The sequence below is a fragment of the Myotis brandtii genome, unplaced genomic scaffold (genome assembly GCF_000412655.1).
Source record: "Myotis brandtii unplaced genomic scaffold, ASM41265v1 scaffold513, whole genome shotgun sequence".
Taxonomy (NCBI): Eukaryota; Metazoa; Chordata; class Mammalia; order Chiroptera; family Vespertilionidae; genus Myotis; species Myotis brandtii.
In genome coordinates, this window is record NW_005369552.1 from 1,721,626 (window position 1) to 1,735,657 (window position 14,032).

Here is a 14,032-nt window from a genome sequence, read left to right on the forward strand (position 1 = left end):
GTCTGGGAGCGGAGTGATCTTCAGCACTATGGCATGAGACTATGGACTGAGGACAGGGAGGCCACCCACTCTTGTAGGTGGGATATGCCAGAGGGCTCTAGTTTGGCTCCATCCTGTAGCAAGAAAACCTCACTAGTTGTGCTGGGGGTCAAAGGGTCAGGGCTAATGAGAGCTTCTCTTTTCAGGAGAGACCAGCATGTGCCCAGAAGTTGCCACTCTAATACTGTAGTGTGCAGGCCAAGGAGGGCAGTTCTTACATTAAAACCCATGAGCAACTTATAGCCATTGTGAGTGGTCTAGAAACTCCAGGAGGCACAAGAGGAAGTTGCTCAGTGAGGGCGTCTCTGAGGGCTCTAATGGAAGTACTTGTTCATTGTAATTTGGACAGATTCTAGAGCCTTTTGTTGGAGGGGACCCTAATGAAGGAGGACTGAATTGCAAGTAACAGCATAAATGAACTTAAGTTACATTTTCAAATGAAGAATATTTGGCCTCCTGAACCCAAAAGAGACCCAAAGATCTTGGGCTTCTTTTAATATTATGGGCGCTGATAGTATGATTAGCTATTTCTTGACAGTGTCAGGGGTGGAGTACCCCACAGTTTACCAAATCATTTTTAGGAATTTAAGATGGCAGAGCCTTCCACTACGTTTTTGTATTTCCTGAATGAGTGTGTCAAATGAATCTTCCCAGAGGAGGACGCCATCAATGTCATGGTAGACCTGAGCTCCTGGATAAAGTTGGATACAGGAAAGATCTAGCCTGAAAAGACTGTGTGTGATGGCAAGGCTGTGAGGAACCCCATGGGTAGCCACCATGTAAAGGTGTATTGTGTCCCTTTGGAAGTAAAAGAAAACTGTGGCTGAGAGGCTGTTGAAATAGCAACTGAACAGAACATGTTATCCAGATCTATAACAGCAAAACTATTTTCCAGTTTTTGATTTAATGGAGTCAGTAATTTCAATAATACTGTGTCAGAGGCCTTAATGAGTAACACCATAGCCTTAAGGTTGTATAATCCACTGTGAAGTGTCATTTATTTCAGGTTTAAAAACAGGTCAAATAGATTGTTAAATGGAGAAGCAGTGGGCTTGTATAACGAGTTTCAATCTTTTCAGGCTTTGCTTTAATTTACATTGGGCCATAATAGCTACTTTAATTGGAGGTATGGTCCCTGGGGTTCCATTTTGTCAAGCCAATTTGTATGTGTTACAAATTTTATTTTAATTAAATTTATTCATAATTGAGTGTTCATGTTCACTGTGGGATATTTTAGGGCCATGGATGCTATGTGCTATAACTGGGAAATTTAGGCAAGGTGACAATTCTTGTGGTTGAAGTGAAGCATATCTGTATCCTCTATTTTGTTCAGTAATTTTCCTAAGATTATAGAATATTATAGGGGACACATTGTTTAAATTTAATGAGATCTCCAGGAATAACTTAATTTGAACCTCAGTATTGATTAAGGCCATGAACGTTTGCTAATTGGTGCCTTTAAGCAGATGTTAGCATTGATTTGGAAGCTGTGTTGTAGAGGTACAACAGTCAGTCAGTGCCCCTTTTTCTTTTGTTGTATAAATTCTTTTAGTAAATTTTGGATTTCCAGTTCCAAAATTAGTCCAACTGTGGACATCTGTTTTAGTTTGTGGTTTACTCTGCTATACCCAGGTTTTGGGGTTTTTTTTTCTCTCTATTCCCCGCTCCTTCCTATCTCCTCTTTCTTTTTAAGCCTTTGTTGTATTTACTGGGGGTTCTCTGTACTATGTATATGTATGTGAAAAAAAATGACCAGTCAACCGGTCAACCGGTAGACTGTTTGACTGGTTGCTATGACATGCACTGATCACCGGGGGTACACGCTCAATGCAGGAGTTGCCCCTGGCGGTCAGTGCGCTCCCACAGTGGGAGCGCCGCTCAGCTGACCAACAGGCGCCAGACGCTGGGCTCATGGCTGGCGAGCACAGCTGTGGCAGCACAAGCCTCTCCTGCCTCCATGGCGGCAGTGGCGGCAGGCACAATGGGCCAGGATGAGCGGGAGTGGCACAGCGCCTGGCCAGGGCTCGGGCTCCTCCCTGGCTGTCTGCAGCTTCACGCACTACTACATCCCTCGGGCCAGGCCTGCGGGGATCAGGCCGAAACCTGATTTCGAGAGGGTGCAGGCCAGGCTGTGGGACCCCACCGGTGCATGAATCCTTGCACCAGGCCTTTTAGTATTTATAAAATTTTGTAGAGAGCTGCATATCAGTATCCACCAGGGTTGGAGGCCGCCCCATGGCAGTGGTTGCTTTATAGGATTTAAGGACCCTGGGATTAAGTAGTGTTTGAATTAACCCCTTTGCAGTGCCACAGAGATGCCATGGAGTTTTCTCTAAAACTCTGTGGATCAGCATTTTTGTTACAACAGAGATGTAGACAGCAGCAGCAACAGAGGAATGTAAGGGGACTGCTGAGCCATCTGCTCTTTAGTGCAGGCCTCAGCACTTCACATGGCTCCTTTTTTATTCTCTTTTCCCCCCTAGTGACTGCTTTTCCATGAGTGACCACACAGTGAGCTGTGTATAACACCGGTACTCTTTCCCCTGAGCTCAGCATTAGTCTCAACTTCATTCTAAGATGCACAGATAGGTCCAACCTATAAAGTACATGACTCAAGGCCACTCTGAAATAGCCCCACCTGAATCCCATATTCCTTTTCTTAAAATCCAATTAATTATTGAAACTTCCAACTTAGGTCAGGGAAATCCATTGCAAAGGCTTTGGAGGGCTCACTAACAGCACGAGCAGCACAGGTCAGAGCAGGAGCTCGCCAGCAAGCAGCAGCTCAGAGGGCAGCTTGCCAGTCAACAAGCAAAGCAAGAACAAGGACTCCCCCATGGGTTGTCACTTCTCAATATCCTGATCACAGCACCTATTGTTGTAGTCACCCTGAAGAAGTAGGGTGGACCCACCCAAAATTCAGTTTGTAAAGACCGATTAAACCATGCACAAAGCAAGAGGACTTTTATTACATAACTAGAGGCCTGGTGCATGAAATTCGTGCCCCTGGGGGGCGGTGTCCCTCAGCCCAGCCTATGCCCTCTTGCAGTCTGGGAGACCTTGGGGGATGTCTGACTGCTGTGGAGGCAGGAGAGGCCCCCCTCACTGTCACTGTGCTCGCCAGCCATGAGCCTGGCTCAGGGCTTCTGGCTGAGTGGTATTATATCTAAGTAGAGGCCCAGTGCACGAATTCATGCATAGGTGGGGTCTCTCAGGGTGGCCTGCGGGGATCGGGCCGTACCCACAGTCCAACGCCACCTGCCACTCCTGCCTGCCACTCCTGCTCATCCTGGCCCTGCTGTGCTTGCCGCAGGCTAGTGCCCAGTCAGTCTTGATCAGGAGAGGCTTGCACCACCACAGCAGTGCTCACCAGCCATGAGCCCTGTGTCTGGTGCCCACCCAAGGGAAGTGGGGTGGGGCTGGAACCGATTGGCCCTCTAAGCAGGTGATGGGACACCCTTGCCAGCCCAGGATCCAGATCCATTCCGCTGATGTTTGCACCGGTTGTCGGGAGCCACATGGCGGCCGCTTTTATATCGTTTCTTCCTTGTGGAACATCTAGGAAGGGGAAGTGGCCATGGTGCCCAAATCAATTTCCAGGAGGCTGGCAGCGCTGTTGGGATCATACCAGTGACGCCAGTTGGTCGGTGCCTGGCCCATTCTCCGGAGATTGGACCTGCAGGACTACTGAGGGAGTGAGTGGCTGTTGCCAGGCTGGTGGGCCGCTGGGATGGGTCGGCCAGCTGAGCAGTGCTCCTGCTGTGGGAGCGCACTGACCACCAGGAGGCAGCTCCTGTGTTTAGCATCTGCCCCCTGTTGGTCAGTATGCATCATAGCGACCAGTTGACTGGTCATTTGGTCACTTAGGTTTTTATGTATATAGATAGCTTTTAGATTTTATATGATTTTCCTTATACAAACAATGTCATTAACAAATAAAGTTTTGCTTTTGATTGCAATATGCATGTCTTTTATGTTATTTTCTTGCCTTATTGCTCAGGCATGTATTCATTTTCATTCATCTTAAAAGTATTTTCTAATTTCCCTGTGATTTCTTCTATTACCCATAGATTATTTAGTAGTGTGTTTCTTAATTTACACATATTTGTGAGCTTGACATATTTCCTCCTGATTTTTATTTTTAATTTCATTCCATTATGATCACAGAATGTACTTATATCATTTCAATCCTTTTAAATTTATTGATGCTTGTTTTATAGCTTAATATGTAGTTTATCCTGGAGAATATTTTATATGCACTTGAGGAGCATGTATAGGGTGGGACAAAAGGAGGTTTACAGTTGTATGTGAAACAGTTTATTTTTGTATTATTTTTATTAATTATTGTATTATTTTTCATATGAACTTACTTTTGCTTTACCCTGTATTTTTTGCAGCTATTGGATGAAGTGTTTTATTAATATTTGTTAAATCAAGTTGGTTTATAGTATTGAAGTCTTCTAAATTCTTGCTGATTTTCTGGCTAGTCATTCCATTATTGAAAGTGGAGTATTGAAGTCTCCAACTGTTATTTTGAATCGTTTATCTCTCCTGGCAATTCTGGTAGTTTTTGCTTTGTGTATTTTGGGGCTCTGTTGTTAGGAGTATATAATTTATAATTGCTATATTTTGTTTACCATGATAAAAATATCTCTCTTATTTCTTTCTTGTTCTAAAATGTATTTTGTCTGATGTGAGTATAGCCACTCCAGCTGTCTGATGGTTTTTCTTTCCATGATATGTCTTTTCCCATCCTTTCACTTTTAAACTAATTGCAAATTTGAATTATTTGAATTATATTTTTATCTTGTTTTTCACCTAGTCTGACAATCTCTGCCTGATGAGTGGAGCATTTTATACATTCACATTTAATGTTTTTATTGATAGAGTTAGAAGTCAGATTTACATGTGCCATTTTACTTTTTGTTTTGTCTGCTTATTTCTTTTCTGTTTCTCTATTCCTCATTACTACTTTCTTTTGCACCAAGTGTAAAAGAAAGTAGTAATGAGGAGTGATATTTTCTAGTGTAGCATTTTAATTCCTTTAGTAATTTTTAGCTATATTTTTATTGCTCCAGGGTTTACCAGATACATTGTAAGTTGTCAGAATCTATTTAATATTTATACTACTTTCAGTGAGCTATAGAAATGTTACTCCTTTGTAGCTCTATTTACTCATTCTTCCTTTTGTGCTATTGTTCTTATATATTACATCTATGTCTGTTACAATATGCAATACATATTTTTAGTTATCTATATATATAAAAGCCTAAGCAACCATTACAACCAAATAACCAGAATGACCAGAATGACTGGTCGATGAGTTGCTATGATGCGCACTGACCACCAGGGGCAGACGCTCAACATAGGAGCTGCCCCCTGGTGGTCAGTGCACTCCCACAGAGGGAGTGCCACTCAGCCAGAAGCCTCCCGACTCTGTGGCAGCACTACCAAGTGGCGGTGGCAGGTGCAGTGGGCCAGGTTGAGCATGAGCAGTGCAGTGCTGGCTCCTCCCTGGCTGCCTGCCACTTGGCGCACTGCTATATTCCTCAGGGGATGTCTGACTGCTGGTTTAGGGGTCAATCCCTGCAGGCCAGGGGATTGGGCTCTAAACTGGCAGTCGGACATCTCCCAAGGGGTTCCAGATTGTGAGAGGGCGCAGGCCAGGCTGAGGGACCCTCACCCCCCATGCACGGATCTGTGCACCGGGCCTCTAGTTACTTCATAAAATTGTATGTCTTTTAAAGAAGCCAAGAATGAATAAAGGAGAACAAGTATATATTTTTACAGTTTGTTATATTAACCTTATTTACTATCTTCATTTTTTCCTATGTAATGAAGTTAACATATGGTGTCATTTCCTTACTCCCATACAGCTTTGCTTCCATCTATATCTTTTGTACTATAATTCTTAAATATATTACATTTCTATGTTATAGGCCCAATAATAGTTACATGCCTATTGTTTTGTACAATTGCAATTTAAGTTATGAGAAGAGAAGAAATACAGAGTGTCCCCCCAAAATGTATTCACACTTTGAATAATTATAAAGGCAGTGTTTATTAAAATACATTTCATTTTCTTCACATCCTTGCTAACACTTGTCATTTGTTGATTTGTTGATGATAGCCATTCTGACAGGTGTGAGGTGATATATCATTGTCATTTTAATTTGTATCTCTTGGATGATTGGTGACTTTGAGCATTTTTTCATATGTATCTTGGCCATCTGTATGTCCACTTTGGAGAAGTGTCTATTTAGGTCCTTTGTCCATTTTTCAATTTGGATTGTTTCTCTTCCTTTTGTTAAGTTGTATGAGTTCCTTATTTATTTTGGAAATTAACCCCTTATTGGATATATCATTGGCAAATATCTTCTCCCATGCAGTGGGCTCTCTTTTCACTTTGTTGATTTTTATTTTTATTTACCAATTCATTTGTGTGTGTGTGTATGTGTGTGTGTGTGTGTGTGTGCAGAAGCTTTTTATTTTGATGTAGTCCTATTTGTTTATTTTCTCCTTAGTTCCCTTTGGAAATGTATCCATAAACATATTGCTATGAGAGACCTGAGATTTTGCTGCCTATGGTTTCTTCTAAGATTTTTTTATGATTTTGTAACTTACATTTAGGTCTTTTATCCATTTTGAGTTTATTCTTGTGTATGTTATAAGTTGGTAGTCTAGTTTCTTTTTTTTTTTTTTGCATGTACCTGTCCAGTTTTCCCAATGCCATTTATTGAAGAGAATGTCTTGACTCCATTGTATGTTCTTGCCTCCTTTGCCAAATATTAATTGAGCATAATGACTTGGGTTAATTTCTGGGTTCTCTGTTCTGTTCCATTGATCCATACTGTTCTTGTGACAGTACCAGGCTTTTTTGAGTACAGTGGCTTTGTAGTATAACTTGATATCTGGTATTGTGTGGGAATGCAGACTGATGCAGCCACTGTGGAAAACAGTATGGAATTTCCTCAAGAAATTAAAAATGGAACTCACAGTGATTCCACTTCTAGGAATCCTATCTAATAATAGACAAACATGGTAATTGACTGTACCTTCGCTATGCCTCCCATTAGCTAATCAGCACAATATGCAAATTAGTTGCCAACAAAGATGGCAGCTAATTTGCATACTGCAGGCAGGGTGGGACACCGGGAGCTGCCATCCAGGCCCCCGTGTGTGACCCCAGGAGCCACCGAAAAGCCAGGCCGCAGGCAAGGCGACCCCCTGGGACCCAGGAGCCCCCTTGTCTGCGGCCCGTGTTCGTGATCGTGATCAGAAAGCCGGGCCGCAGACAAGGCGGCACCCCAGGACCCAGGAGCCACCTTGCCTGTGGCCCGTGATCGTGATCATAATTGGAAAGCCGGGCCACAGGCAAGGTGGCCCCTCAGGACCCAGGAGCCCCCTTGCCTGCAGCCCGTGTTCGTGATCGTGATCGGAAAGCCGGGCCGCAGACAAGGCGGCACCCTGGAACCCAGGAGCCCGTCGGCGAGGTCTGCAGGCGAAGCAGCGATCAAGCTATGAGGGGGAGGGCGGAGGGCGGAAGCAGCTACAGGAGCAGCTCTGGCCAGAGACTGAAGACTCGGTCCAAAGCGAGGAGCAAAGACTGAAGGCTCTAGCCACAGCGAAGACTGTGTCCAGAGCGAAGATGGAAGGTGGTGGCCAGAGTGAAGGTCTGGTGCCAGAGGAAAACTGGTGCTGGCAGCCAGGGGAAAGAAGGCCTATTGCACAAATCTTCGTGCAATGGGCCTCTGGTATATTATAAGAAACCTGAAACTCCAATCAGAAAGAATATCTGCTCATAGCAGCACAATTTACAATAGCTAACATTTGGAAGTAGCCAAGTGCCCATCAGCAGATGAGTGAATAAAAAAGCTGTAGTACATTTACACAATGGAATACTATGCAGTGGTAAAAAAGAAGTAACTCTTACCATTTGCAATAGCATGGATGGACCTGGAGAGTATTATGGTAAGCAAAATAAGCCAGTTGGAGAAAGATGAGTATCATAAAATCTCACTCATATGTGGAATCTAATGAACAAAATAAACTAATGAAAAAAATAGATACAGAGACATAGAACCATGAACAGACTGATGGGTTTCAGAGGGAAGGTGGGGGTGGGAGGTGAGGGGAGAGAGATTAACTGGGGAATTCATATGCATAACCCATGGACACAGACAATAGTGTGGTGAAGGCTTGCGAGGGGATGAGGGGGTCAATGGGCGAAAAGAAACCACAACAACAACAAAAAAAGGGGGACATCTGTAATACTTTCAACAATAAAGATAAATTTTAAAAAATACATTTCTTTGAAAAATGCAACAGCTGTCAGCTGTTATAGTATATATACATTTTGGGGAATACCCTATATGTATTTATACTATCTTTTATAATTACATAATTACCTTTACCAGTGTTCTTTGTTGTGTGTGTCTATGTATTTGAATTATCATCTGTGATCACATGCTTTTAGTCTGAAGGACTTTCTTTAATATTTTTCATAAATTCAGTATGTGAGCAATAAATCTCTCACTTTTTGTTAATTTTGGAATGTCTTTATTTTGGCTAGATTTTTAAAACATAGTTTTGCTGGATATAAAGTCATGAGTTGACAGTTTTATTCCTTCAGCACTTGGAATATGTTATCCCATTTTCCTTTGGATTCCATTGTTTCTGATATGGAGTCAACTGTTAATGTATTGGTGTTTGCTCATATATAGTCATTTTTCTCTTCCTGCTTTCACAATTTTCTCTTTTTTTGGCTATCAAGATTTTTACCATAACATGTGTGGGTGTAGAGGTCTTTGCATGTATTTTATTTGGGTTTTGTTGAGCATCTTGGATGTGAAGATTAATGTTTTTCATAAATTTTAGAAAATGTTAGTTATTATTTATTCAAATATATTTTCTGCTCCTTTCACTTTTCTTAATCTGGTGCATTTATTATTTGTAGGTCATTGTACTTAATGGCATCTCACATTTTTCTGAGGCTTTGTTAATTTTTCTTTATTCTTTTGTTCCATGAATTACATATTTATTGATCTATCTGTAAGTTCATGGAATCTTTCTTCCACCACTTTAAATCTGTTTTAGAACTTCTCCAGTTAATTTCATTTTAGCTATTTTATTTTTCAGCACCACAATTTCTATTGGGTTATTATTTTTTTTATAAAATAATTTTAATCACTTTATTGTTATTTTATATTTAATGGGACATTGTCATAATATCTCCCTTACTTCTCTAACCGTGGTTTCCTTTAATTCTTTGAATATATTTATAACAGCTATTTTGAAGTCTTTGTTTGCTAAGACATACATTTGGGCTTGCTCACAGGCAGGTTCTGTTGCCTGCTTATTTCCCCCTATGTATGAGTCATAGTTTTCTGTGTTTTGGCATGTCTCAAAAATTTTTGTTGTACACTGGACATTTCAATAATATATTGTCACATGTGTGTGTACTAGTTACCTAATTTCCTGTCTGGGGATTGTTGTTGTTTGCTTACTTATTTGTTTGATGACATGGCTGGTCTATTTTAGTGAAACCTATTTCCCCTGCAGTATGAAACCACTGATGTCATTTCATAGATGGCACAACTGTGGGAATGCACATACTCACTCCAACAGTACTTTAGCAGAGCTTTCTTTGTCTCTCCCTGCTGATTTCTCTATTAAGCTATCTTCCTCCATTTGATAACACACCCAGGTAACAGACTCCACTAATTACTGGCTGATTGCTTTATTATTTTCTATAGTGCCCTGAGGCATAAATTACTGCACAGTCTGATCCAAGTAAATTCAGGCCCCTTTTCAAGGTTAGTTTTTGAAGTCATTCTTTGAAACCTCAATCCTGAGTCTGAGAAGGCTCTTTCTTAGTTCTTTTCCTGGTTTTCTTTGGTAAACTGTCTTATCTATAGTTTATCTTCTTGCTATCATAGAGCTACTAGCCTCTTCCTCATTGCTTACCATAAGAATCTGCTTTATTTTCAAGAATGCACATAAGTTTGAACTTCTCCCATACTCTATTCCAAATAAAGTCAGTTTCTTTGCACAGTGCTTCAGCCATTTTTGTTCTTATGACCTGTCTCTACTCTTGGTCAAAATCTCTTAGTCATGATTGAGCTATAAGGAGTGGAAATAGTGATGTGTTTCTCTTGGATGTGGATGGGAAATGGTGGTAGCCCGCACCTCCCACTAGCATGCCATACTCCAGCAGGAAGAGGAACCTGTCATCTTAGCCATTCCCACCCAGAGTAGACTTTGGATCATGCTGATATGAATGGGGTGAAGGAGAGGCAGGGAGTAGATCATGGCTAAGGTATCATCCACTATCACTGTTCTTAGTGAGATTTAATAGATTTTCTTACATAAGTGTTTTCTTATTTGCTGTATGTCCTTAGAACAATTTCCAGAGACTTTACATTTTTGTTGTTTTCTTTTAAAATATATTTTTATTGATTTCAGAGAGGAATTAAGAGGGAGAGAGAGATAGAAACATCAATGATGAGAGAGAATCATCGACTGGCTGCCTCCTGCACACCCTCCACTGGGGATCAAGCCCGCAACCCAGGCATGTGCCCTTGACCGGAATCGAACCTGGGACCCCTCAGTCCACAGGCCAACGCTCAATCCACCGAGCCAAACCGGCCAGGGCTGTTGTTTTTTAAAAAACCATTTTCACGCCCTTACCAGTTTGGCTCAGTGGATAGAGCATCAGCCTGCGGACTGAAAGGTCCCAGGTTCGATTGCAGCCAAAGGCATGTACCTTGGTTGCAGGCACATCCCCAGTAGGGGGTGTGCAAGAGGCAGCTGATCGATGTTTCTCTCCCATTGATGTTTCTAACTCTCTATCCCTCTCCCTTCCTCTCTGTAAAAAATCAATAAAATATATTAAAAACAAAACAAAACAAAAACCAAACCATTTTCACAAATTTTGTTTATTTCACTGGAAAAAAGTATCCATGGAGCTTCTCATGCTACCATTGTGGTAGTAGTGTCCTTTACATGCTCCTCAGTTTTATTATAATATTAACCACTATCATTAGTTTATTGAGGGCTTACTATATATGTTGATACATTGTTTCTGTCAAAGTCTATATTAATGAATAGTCCAAGGATACAAAACGCTTGAAAAAATATGTTCCCCTGACATGCTGGACTGGTTTGAAAAAAGGGTAAGGACTGTATATTTTTTATAATTAAGTCCATTTTTATAAGAAACTAACATTAAATTGAGGCATATTTAGTTAGAAAATCTGAATGTGACCATTTCACAGGATAAATTGGCATCTTGTAAACTTTATTGAATAATAATTTGTTAAAACCAAATGGTACAGGTTTTACCTATACTACTAGGGCTAAGTACTGATAGTGTAAAAGAAATAAGACTTGCTCCTCTAAACCGTGAAGGTATATACTGTTTGTAAGATTTATCTGGTAGGAGAGACCATTGTATAGAGCAGTGGTTCTCAACCTTCTGGCCCTTTAAATACAGTTCCTCATGTTGTGACCCAACCATAAAATTATTTTCGTTGCTACTTCATAACTGTAACATTGCTACTGTTATGGATCTTAATGTAAATATCTGATATGCAGGATGGTCTTAGGCGACCCCTGTGAAAGGGTCGTTCGACCGCCAAAGGGGTAGCGACCCACAGGTTGAGAACCGCTGTCTTACGGGGAACTGCTGGTCAAGGAAGAGGCACCATAAACCCAATGTGGCATCTATTAGTTCTTTCTATATATCCACCCATAGAAACTTTCTAATATGTAGACTCTGTTAATTTTTAAACATCGGGGTTTTTTTTTACAAATGGGTCATTTAAAAATTATGTTTAATTTGCATTCGGATTAATCTTTCACTGGATAATGACTTACTACATTGCTGAGGGATATGAATATAAGCGCTGACAGTAAATATGGTTGCAGGGGAAGTTGTTAAATGGCTTGGCTGGGACGATGATACAGAATACTAAGTGACTTGGCCCTTTTTCTTTTTAAATTTTGTATAATGGAGTATTTCTATCTTGATAGCATTCTGTTTCTATCTGGTGCTGAGAGGCTTCTTGTAGTGTCGTGATGATCATAAGAATACTGCTCAGATGTAGTGGTACTGAGATGATGGATTTATAGCATGATGTTTTATTATTTTAATAGCTAGATTTGCATATGTCTGGGAACTAATTTTGAAGTTTGTACTAACACAAAAGCAAGTAATAGAAAAGGAGAAGAGAAACCTAACATTAATTCAAGTTTGATATGATAGGCAGGGATACTTATATTAAACCTGCAAGGCCAGTTTTGCGATCCTCAGTTCCTTTGGGGAAGGAAGCTGTGGTTCTTAGTGTTAGGTAACGGGTCCAAAGTTACACCACTAGTAACTGGTACAGCCCAGATTCCAACCTGGCCAGCACCACCGTCTGGGCCCTTTCCACCTCATTCCTACAACCAACAAAAGGTTCATACAATGACTCTTTTTACCTGTTGCCATGACTTACACATACCGGTTATAATTACTAATGAATAGTGGCCACAAGGGTCCTTTGCCCATTGTATGCCAGATTTTAAGGTGCATCTCAGTTGCACAGTTAGTTCTAGGGCAACTTGCGACAGTAAGCATTCTCATTCCCTTCAGCCTTCTAAGCACTTTGCATCTTTCTTTATGACCCTACAATAGGGTTAGTGTCTGTTCCGGTCCCATCCACCTTCTGCCTCTCCTCTTTGAGGTCTTTGAAGCTCTTGGCCCACAGTGAGGGCTTTCTCAGGAAGGTGTGTTTGTGAATGTGCTGATTGGACCCTAAGGTTACTCATGGCCTGTTTATGCAAGAACTGGATTAATATTCACACTCTGTATATTGTCTATCTTGCTTTCAACTGAGAAATATTTTTTTGTTTGTTTGTGTTAATTTAGGAGATTTAAAGAAAGCCTCCAGTTCGAATGCTGCCAAATCCTGTCTACCGAAGTCTGGACTTCGTCCTCCCGGATACTCGCGCCTGCCCGCAGCCAAGCTGGCAGCGCTGGGCTTCGTGCGGAGCTCCAGCGTGACCTCGGTCTCCAGCACCCAGTCCCTGGACAGCGCGCAGCCCGAGCAGAGCCGGCTGGCTAACTGTAAGTGGGGCGGCTGGGCGGGCGGCTTGCATGGTTCTCCTGCACAAACGCACCTCTCTCTCCAGATAGGAGCAGGCGAATCGGCATATGCATGTAACAGTGTTTCGTTTTCTTTATGTAATAAGCTGAACATTTGGGTTGACTAGCTTAATATACCATCATTGGGATTTAAAAAAAATAATCAACTGAAGAAAAGTAGCCTGTTTCACACTACTGTTTTCTCAGTTATGGGGAATTGACAGGCTGGAAGGAAAGACTTCTAAATTACCCTTAAATCTAGAAAATGAATTGTTCAGGGACTGATTCCAGGAACCCTTTGCTTCGTGGTTTCTAAGTAAGAAGTCCAAGATCCATAAAAGGTGTTACCACTTTGTGCTGTCATGAAATATATGTTAAATATTAATGGAAAAACCAGCTGTGATTACCTGTAATGCCTTCATATTGATGGAGCACTTGACTAGATATCCAGAAGTTAATTCGAAGCTGTTAAAATTGGAAAGCACAGCTGAGCTTTTTCAAGTCTGTGACCAGGATGGTCCCCATTAGCTGATATGATTCTAACAGTCTCAAAGCAAGTCACAACAGCCGTGTCCCTAAAGAAGATCCAGAGGCTGCCCATTTGGCTAAGCCTTTGGTGACCAAATCCCACCTCAGCCTCATCAACTTCAAAGTTATTGTTATTGGATCTGAAGCCATGGCATCTTAGATGTTGGTTAGCAAGAATCTGCGGAGGGCCAGGGAAGTTGTAGAGGTTTTTATGTGGGGAGCTATTTTGAAGGGATTCTAGTAGTTGGATCAGATTGGAGGAGGGAGAGGGACAGGGACATGGAGTGAAGAAAAGAGAGAATGGGAGATCGAGCTGAGAAAGAGTGATTGAGAATGATA

At 41.5% G+C, this 14,032-nt stretch overlaps 1 protein-coding gene across 7 annotated transcripts in view; it reads left to right on the plus strand.

Annotated features, from left to right (window-relative positions):
• Positions 1 to 14,032, plus strand: part of MTUS2 (microtubule associated tumor suppressor candidate 2) — a 550,651-nt gene that overhangs the window by 240,379 nt on the left and 296,240 nt on the right. For all 7 annotated transcript variants that reach the window (XM_014548541.1, XM_014548540.1, XM_014548544.1 and 4 more), the window contains one exon: positions 12,950 to 13,147. In XM_014548541.1, coding sequence (XP_014404027.1) covers positions 12,950 to 13,147 — 198 coding nt within the window. The remainder of the gene's footprint in view (positions 1 to 12,949; positions 13,148 to 14,032) is intronic.